At 40.1% G+C, this 9,332-nt stretch overlaps 1 protein-coding gene across 1 annotated transcript; it reads left to right on the forward strand.

Annotated features, from left to right (window-relative positions):
- Positions 1-3,444: 3,444 nt before the first annotated feature.
- On the forward strand, positions 3,445-9,087 carry SULT6B1 (sulfotransferase family 6B member 1; the record flags this gene model as incomplete). The annotated part of the gene is given in 7 exon segments (XM_084624051.1): positions 3,445-3,497; positions 6,753-6,880; positions 7,552-7,586; positions 7,590-7,646; positions 7,926-7,972; positions 7,974-8,080; positions 8,957-9,087. Coding segments are annotated over 7 exon segments (558 nt in total).
- Between the last annotated feature and the right edge of the window lie 245 nt (positions 9,088-9,332).

The following is a 9,332-nucleotide window of genomic DNA, read 5'->3' on the forward strand; positions in this document are numbered from 1 at the left end:
GATTCTTTTGTTTTGGAGGTCATTGTCCACAAACTGCACCTTCTGTTTTTTAAATATAGCAGGAAAGGGGAGCTGTGTTTGGGCATTCCCAACAAAGGAAGCACAGGACTGACAACACACAACTACTGCTGCTTTGACTTGCAGCTGGTTTTGCCCAAACAATGGTGACTAATACCTCAAGTAACCTGTAGAGGTCCATAGTTAGGTTTTGAAACTATAAAGGGAGTGAGGGAAGCATTTGTGGGTTTGAATGGGCCAGGAAAAGACAAAGCTCGTGCTCTGCCAGGCCTGGTGATGGCACCTGTGAATTTCCTTTCTTATAGGCAGCTGCTTCTATCAATAGAATAATGGAAATGGTGGCCCAGAGGCTTGGAGTGTACTGTACAGGAGATCTTAATATTTCACAAATATGTTAATCAGTAACACCCAAAGGAGTGCACCAGCTCATAATGCAGTCACAAAGATCACAGATTTTTCTCCCTTCTCAGTAAAATGTAGTTCAATGGCCTACAACCTTCTTTAGCTTGAGTTCAACTTCCAACCCTTCCTCAACATAGCCTTGAATATTATGAGATGCTGCTGACATGCTTGAGAACTTGAGCAGGGGTAGATGGAGTTACTCTTGAGTGGATCCATTCCTTTCTTTGTAAGAGAGCCCAGAGAGTAGGATTGGGGAATTGTTCATTGACTGAGAGGGCTCTCTCTTGGGAGCCACTAGGAGAATTTGTAATTAAGTATGGATTAATGTCTTCCATATGCTAATATTACTCAGCAGTATATTTCAATATTTTCAGACTTTGCTGGTGTGATTGTAATAATGATCTGGGCATAGCTGAGGGCTCCTAGACCAGACTAGTATCATACTTACTGGGCAGAGAAACAACCAAAAGAAACTGTATTTTGTTTTAACATTTTTATAACATATAACAAGTGATGACTATTTCCCTCTTGCTCAATTATGGCTGTCATTCCCTGCTGCGTTCCTTCCACACCTACACATAGTCAGTGTTAGCCTCACTTCATTGCTCCCAGTCTGCCAGCAGGGTGCAATGCGATAGCCATGATCTCTTTGTTGGGAACACTGGGGCATGGCCACTAGGTAACTCGAGGGGATGGAAGACCACAAGTGTCAATGAAGCCCCCTCGCACTAGGCCCCTGTGTCCTTGGCCCCCCCCCTCCTGCCTGGAGGCACTCGCAGCAGCTCTGCGTGCTAGGCCCAAGTGTCCTTGGCCCCCCCGCCTGGAGGCACTCACAGCAGTTATGCTGAGAATCTGCAACAGTATGTTGCAGAGTCAGACTGCCTGAAACTAAGCAAGGCCAAACAGGGGAGATATGGAAGAACAATGCTGAATAAAGCAGCTTTATGTATAGTTTAACAAATGATACAGAGAATCAGGGAACTAGCTGGGAACTGGATTGGCTGGCTATATGGATACTTGGGGCAGCTTGCTATTGGATAAGTATGCTGGGAAAAAAGGATGTATAAAAGCCTGTGTAACTTCCTGCTCTGTTGTGCAGGATTTGAGATTTTATTCTCCCTGTACCTTTTTGCAGCTGCAAATAAACTTTTCTGCTTCTCCACCCCGTTGTGATTATTGGGTGTAGCACACCGGGTAACGAACCACTCCAGCTGTTGTTCAGCCTCTCGGCACTGGGTGCCGGCAACATCTTCTCCCAACAGAAGGGGAAGGAGAAAGTTGCCATTGTGTGTTGTTCTCTGGTGGGCTTGGCTGCATCTCTACTGAGCCTGCCATTTGTGATACCCACCTGACCTTTCTTGCCTCTCATCTTTGACTGTAGGGCTCCCAGGGCCCCTGTTTTCCACAAAATGCATTAGTAGCTCAGTCCAACTGTGATTACAGCTCCAGGTGCTGAAAATAGACAATTACGGTACAAATCACACACTGCTGCTTGAAACCTCATCCTTCAACAAGGTTCTCAAGCAAGTGCCTAACTTTAAGCTTGTGAGTAGTTCCACTAGAGTGCGTGAAGCATAAAATTAAGAATATGCTTATAATGCTTAGATACAGATCTCTACTGCTTGAGCTAATGGAAAAGTCCCTTAGCTACTACTAGCAAGTCCCATATTCTCTGTCGGAGTCAACTGCTAAAGTGAAACTTGATTATATACATAAATCCAGTGCATTACAGAGGGATCTAAATCTTATTCTGGGCACCCTGGGGGGGAAAAAGCCCTGCTAAATGTAAGCGTTCAGCATTTTATTGTCTCTTTAGCATAAAAGGGGGACATTAATATACAATACCTTCCACTGTAGGCATTGGGATTTTAAGCTATGATGATATTTTAAACACTATTTTAAAGCTATGATGTTAGTTTTGCTTTCCTGGAATTAATTTGATTGTTATTCTTTATGCCTTATGCTTTTTATTGTACTGTCTTCTATTATTGTTATCCATAGACTTTACATCTGTTTCTTCTAAATCACTGATATGGGGCTGAAAAGCTTTCTTTAATTACAGAAATAGCTTGCTGCCAAAATAAAAACAACATTATATTGGTGTGAGAAGCTTGCTTCCTGTTAATGTTATATAAGGTTAAATTTAATATTTTGCCTCTCATTCTTACTGATTTGTCTCCTATACCTGTTTGTCTCAGTGGGCCCAATCCTGCCACTCCTATTGGTCTTCAGTGGTACTACTTATAAGAGTAAGCCTTACTTTTAGGACTAAGTGTTGCTGAATTGGACCCTTTCTCCAGACCCAGGAAGATGGAAAAGGAGGAGAGAAATATACCTGATTGGGTGGGGGTTTGCATATGGAGAACAACATGAGATATTTTGTTCTCAAGAAAAAAGGGAGTAGTGCCAGGATTTTTCTCCACCCTTCAGATCTGTCCATTTAAAGGCAATTGTTGTTCTAACACTGCAATTTCACTCAAAGGCAACAAACCTGGCAAAACAACAGAATAAAGTAGCTGATGAAATAGAGAAAGTGTTGTTACTAATTGTGATGGAAAAGTGAAAGGACATATTGGATGTTTTTGCAGAAGTTTAAGCTTTTCTTTAACATTTTTAAATTTCAAGTTGTTTTTGCCAGATATGGTTTACTTAGTGACTAGAAAACAGTCCAGACCAGAATATAGTATACCAATAGTCCATGTTCCTTTTTTCTGGTGGACTGTGGAGAGAAGCATTTTGAGACTGAAGAGATGGGGGTTTATGATTTTAAGAGATAATATGGATGTAAGAGAGGATCTCTACCTTGCAAAGGGGTCTGCAGAGGAGAACCTGTGCAATTTTATTTAATCTTTTGTTGAGAAACCTGTTACAATAGAATGAATAAATGATGTAATCCAGTTGGGGCCCAATCATAAAGACCTTACTGTGGGCCTAATTGTGAGATATGCTGATCATCCATGGAAGTTTTGCCTTAGTAAGGACTTAAGAAATTGGCTTGCAGTGGTTAAGGTAAATATCTCAACCATGAAGAGACAGGAAGCCAAAGCAGCGGAAATGGGACAAATACAAAATGAGAGGTGAGCTGAAAATGTGGATCTGATTTGGAATATCTCATAATTTAGGGATTTTGGGGATTGTAGGTTTTTTTGTCTGGCCTAATATGAGGATAAGGGCTATTTACATAATTTGGTTTGGTTTATATTTCAAACACCACTACAGTTTGGAGATATTCAGAAATTCAGTTAGTTTAATGAGCCACACCTGGTTCTATAGCTTTGTCTGCACTGGGGGGGATTTTTAAAAAAAATCCCCACTATTGCTAATACGAATGCAGCTTGTGATAAATCAATGATGGGAAATTTTAACAAGAGACAAGACATTGCTAATGAGTTCAGTGGAATGAATCTGCAACTCCCTGCAGGTTTCCAACACCTGTAACAGAGTGGGGCAGCTGGAGAATTTTGAAACCATGCAACAGGCATACATCAATGAAAAGGCATTTGTTAAGGGTTACATTGAACACAAGAGAAAGGAACAGAAAATATATATGTCTAATGTGGTGGAGTAACCCATTGGCAGCAAAACCTTATTTTTTAAAAAATGTCCTGACATTTGAGTGCTTAATCTCACAACCTTAACTAGCATTAAATGGAACTTTTGCATTTAATTTCCCAAGTTTTATAAAGGAAAAAATGGAGAGGATGGGCGTGTGTGTAAAGAACTAAAAGGAAAACAGGAAACTGCAATTTAAAACTCTGTCTTTGAGGTGCTAAGCTCCATTGATTCCCATTGGTATAATAACCAGAACAGGTGCTTAGCTCCTTTTCAGGATTGAGCCTAAAGAATCACAGGTTAGCTCTTAGGTCTAAGCATCTATTTACAGGTGTCTTTACCACATGAACAAATAGAGTCTAGCTATTTGGTAACACTATAAAAACAGGTGTCTGATTTCCGTAGCCAGTTTCTCAAATGTGTCTGATATGAGCCCAGTCTGGGAAGGAGCTGACTGTCCCATTCCCAGTGCTGAGCACCCACAACTCCCATTGACTTTACTGGGAGTTGTGGGTGCTCAGCACCTCAGAGGATAAAGCCTGATGAAAATTCTCACATTTGAATCTAAACTTCCCTTCATCTTCCAAAGCCTCACTGTTGTCATATTTCTTGTTATTTATTCAGGATCATGAAAGTTAAACTAAAGAAAATCTCACTATGTGAAATGTTTCCCACGTCTTGGGTATGCACAATAGAAGAAAAAACATTAACTGATGTGGAAAATCTTTATGACGTGTGGGGTGAAGGAAAACATAGATTCAGAAGGCAATACTCTCTGCTGTTAAACCAGATGTTTGAGAGGTGGTAGGGAAACTAGAGACTTGTATTTCAGGCCTATCAAGTAACGTCCTTAAGAATTTAATTTTTATTTGTGCATTGATGGTATGTGATGAGCAAGTGAGGGCATAGAATTGTAGAGAGTGCTGTTGGTGGTTCTAGTCTGCATTTAAATAAGGAGATGAATATCGCTTTATGAAGAAACAACAATAATAGTTGGCACTTCTACAGTATCTGCTATCTGGGGATCTCAAGGCACTTTACAAAGGTAGGGTGAATTCACCTCTGGACAGTGCCAATGCAAGGCAAGCTGATCACTTGAGACCTAGTGCCTGGTCTTCATTTGGCTTCTAGTGTTTAAGTAGGATTTAAGTAGTGCATAGGCCTTATATAGGGGTGAATTTCACCCATTCAGGGATTTAGCCTCACAACACCTGTTAAGCAGGGAAGTACAGTTAACTCTCTTTCACAGAGAATCACACTGAGGCAGAGATTATTATTTATAAAGCAGTGCAGGCATGTGTGGTGCTTTACTGGTGAATACAAAGATAAGATCTCTACCCCAATGGGCTAACGATGTAAAGCTAATATGAAAACACAAGAGGACAAGAGACTGAAGAGTGAGGAAGTTGGGGAGAAGAATGGAGAAGGAAGGATAACATCCTTTCAGGCCACAGTTTTTCACAGAAAGCATGAGGTTAAAGCTGTCTGCATCATGCATTTCTTGTTGTTTCTGGAATGCACAGGGGGATTTCTCAGAGTAAATTATGGCTCAGCCAACTCGGCAGCACCATCTCCATGGACCCTGAGGCAAACCTTCCAAGGGGATCTCCACAAGGACCAGGGGGATGATGCTATGGACCAAGGACACACATTGTTGTCACACCTTGCCAATCCTCTAGGGAAACGAGCATCGAATCATGCTGGTTACCTTTAGAGCAGAGTACTCATGGAAACCTCTGAAGAGGTGACTCCAAGGAGCAGAAACGGGTGGGGAGTGACCTAACAATACAGTTCCATTGGAGCAACCCTATCAGGTAGCCAGAGAGGTGACAGGACAGGTGGTTCCAGGCCCAGTGCAGAGAAGGATTTGGACGATCCATGAGTGTAGTACCCCTTTTTATTTCTTAATAGGGGGTAACAGACACCCTCTCCCTGACAGAATTATCTGAGCTGCTTGGGGAGCTTCCTACACCCCAATCCCTTCCTGCAAGTTATTTCAGGGAAGGAGCTATGTCCCCCTTGTTTTTACTCTCTGTTTTAGAAATATTTTTTGAAAATATACAAATACATCAATGGCTAAATTCTATTCCTATTCTGCTCAGATACCATACCATAAGGGTCAAACTTACTGAGACCTACTGATGTCAGTAGGTCTCAGTAAGTTTGACCCTTATGGTATGGTATCTGAGCAGAATAAAGCCCAAAGTGCAGGCTGTCAAGGAGCAGTTTAGGATTTTGGTTTTTTTTTTTAAAGATTATATTGTATTTAGTCACGTGAGAGATCCAGTAAAATTATTTTCACATTGGCAAATTGTGATCAAAAATGCTTACAGTAACTATCCAAAAGAGCTGACATAATTGTTGCCATAACATAGAAAATGGGAATAAAAGGGGACAGCACAGCTACAGTTTCCAGAGGGAGAAAACAATAGTGCTTTGCACAATAACAGGCTGTAACCTGCAGTGGAAATTCACCAGGTCTAAGGTAACAATAGGGAGCAATGCCCCAAAGGGACAGGGAAGGATATTAATGATAGTAATATAGGCTTTTTCAGTCTTTCATTTTTATGACTCTTTGACCACAAGATCAAGCTTTAAAAGTGGCCAGAGACTTTATTATGGCCAACATTTTGAGCTTGCTTTTCATGTCTTACATACAAATGAAAATATTTAATAGCTACAGTACATTACTGGTTACAGAATGTTTGATTGTACTATCACAGTAGTTATCCCGGGAAATAAAAGATCTAAAAATTGCTAACCTCTCCCTCCCACTCCAGATACTGGTGTTTGTTTCGAAATCCTCAAGATACCGCTGCATCGTTTTTCCATTTCTTAAAGAACATCTCAGACATCCCCTGTTATAACTCCTGGGATGAGTTTTTCTCAGAGTTCATGAGTGGAAAAGGTACAATTACTATTTTTGAATGTATCTGAAAGATTAAGCAGCAGAAAAAAATGCTTTAGACAAAGTAAATGGGGCCAATATGAAAACAGCTGTGTAATGCTAAAATTAATTGATAGTTATTGTTGCAATTGAACTCCAGAATGTGAGGAAAGTTCTAAGATAGTGCTGCTTCTGGGCATTATGTTGTCTCTTGAGTCATGAACTTGCATAGTAGTTTAATATCTTGGGCAAAACCTCTGCCAACTAGGGCCAGCTTCAAGCAAGATCTGATCAGAATCATAAGCGCTAGTGAAGACATTTCAGTTTCTGCATCTGGGACCAAACCAAAATCCCAGTTCTAAGCACTTCCAAAATGTAGGGAAGTTTAAATCTAGATAGAGATCTGGACTTGGCTGCTCAGAATGATGCCTAATAACAGCATATGTACTCATGGAAGCTAAAACAATAGTATAGATAGAGGAGTTCGTGCTTCAGGACATAAACCTCTAGCCTACAGGAGTCAGAGAGAAATCTTGCCTTCTCCATTGTACAACACTGCACAACTGAACAGATGTTCTGTTTATTTGCATGGGTATAACCTAAAGGCAGCAAAAGTGATTCTTAGTTAAAGAGAAACAAAAGCATAATTATTGAACATACAGGCTGAAGCTTGTTTTCTATCTCCTTTTCAGTCAACTGGGGTTCCTATTTTGACCACGTGGTTGCATAGAGCAAACACATTGAGGATGAAAATGTTATGATTATAACATATGAAGACCTGAAAGAGGTAAAGCTGTTGATACTTGGAGGCAAGACTTATCTGATCCTGTTCCTACTCAAGTCAATGGCAAAGCTCCTAGTGACCTCAATGAGATATGATGGCACCCAAAACATATTATAGCAACAAGTTGAGCATGGATACAAATCTGTAACACTTAGCATCAAGATGATATAAAATGCATTGTGTGTGAAAGTGTTATTAATACGTCGATATCACACACCAGTCAAAAAGGGAACTCCTTTTTTCAGAGCAAACATGTTACCCCTTTCACTACACTGTTTTCAGAACTTGGCTTCTGGAGCAAAGCAAATAGCTGAATTCTTTGGATTCTCTCAAAGCAGAGCAGATTCAGTCTACTGCAGACAGGGGAAACTTCCAAGTGATGAGAAAAAAATCCCAGGAGATCTATGGCTCAGTTGGTCCGATTCTCTTCCGTAAAGGTAAATTTGTGTTTAAAAAAAAAAATCCAAGGATTGTCAATGATTACATTTAATTTAATTTTGACAGGAATCTGGAATAGGAGGCAATCAACCTTTCTTTCTTTCTAGTTATCTAGGTTAGAAATGGTTTGAGAAACACGGATGGTGCTTTTAGAGAGTCACTTGATATTTCCACATGGGTCAAAATCAATAAATAGACCACTTTGATTACCCTGTTTCCTTAAAGCATAGCACAGTCATGGCTTTCCCCAGCTCCCATTACAGTGATGGAGAGATTCCCGCAGACTTCTGTGGGAGATGGAACGGGCTCTAAAACTTGATTTAGGCCATTAAATCTCTATAGAATTTTCTTCTTGAGTTTCTTAGGCAACTACTGGGATTAATTATGGGCCTGAATCAAAATCTTGGATCTAAGCAACCTATAGGTTGACAAGTATCTTTGGAATGGATGAGACTACAGTCCCAGATCCATACATCCTCAGATTTAGGGGTATTCAAAATCTGGATCCAAATTTTGCAAGTGGGGACAATCTGTTCTTGCAGTTGCGAGTCATACTTATGAACTCTTTGGGCCTTTGCACTGCACCTTGCATAGTCTTTTTTACACCCGTGCAAATACAACCAAATCAGAACAAAAGCATTATATCCACTCTTTATACTCACCTTGTAGTGGTATAAATGACTATACAAGGTGCAGGCAATGGTGGATCAGGCCCTGTATGCACTTTTCCTCCTCTGAACAGATGTTTATTTCTGGCATATGAACATGCATTGTCCCCAAATACCATAATAAAGGAATCTGACATTCTTCTTTTAAATCTGTCCCTACAGTCATCACAGTCAAGGGTATCCTTTTCTTACTTTTGTTTATTCCAGGTGCTGTTGGAGATTGGAAGAACCTTTTTACTGAAGCTCAAAGCCAGGAAATGGATGCTAAATTTAAAGAGTGTTTATGGGGAACCAAGCTGAAAGCAAATCTGAAGTATGATGTGTACTGCAAGGCCTGAGAATGGTTACAGAAAAGTCTCACTTTGATATGTTTTTTTTAATTTTATTTTTTAAATATACTCTAAAAGGAATAGTTTAAATCAGGACGAATATCTCAGTTGTAATTTGTAACTTGTTAGTGTAAGATTAAATTTCTACTAAGTTTGGTTCTGTTGTATTATCAGAATACAGGCTTCAGTTCGGTAAACCGCTTAAGCACATGCTTAATTTTAAGCACCTGCTTCAATCCCAGTGTAGTCAGTGG

The sequence above is a fragment of the Lepidochelys olivacea genome (genome assembly GCF_965140295.1).
Source record: "Lepidochelys olivacea isolate rLepOli2 genome assembly, chromosome: 3".
Taxonomy (NCBI): Eukaryota; Metazoa; Chordata; order Testudines; family Cheloniidae; genus Lepidochelys; species Lepidochelys olivacea.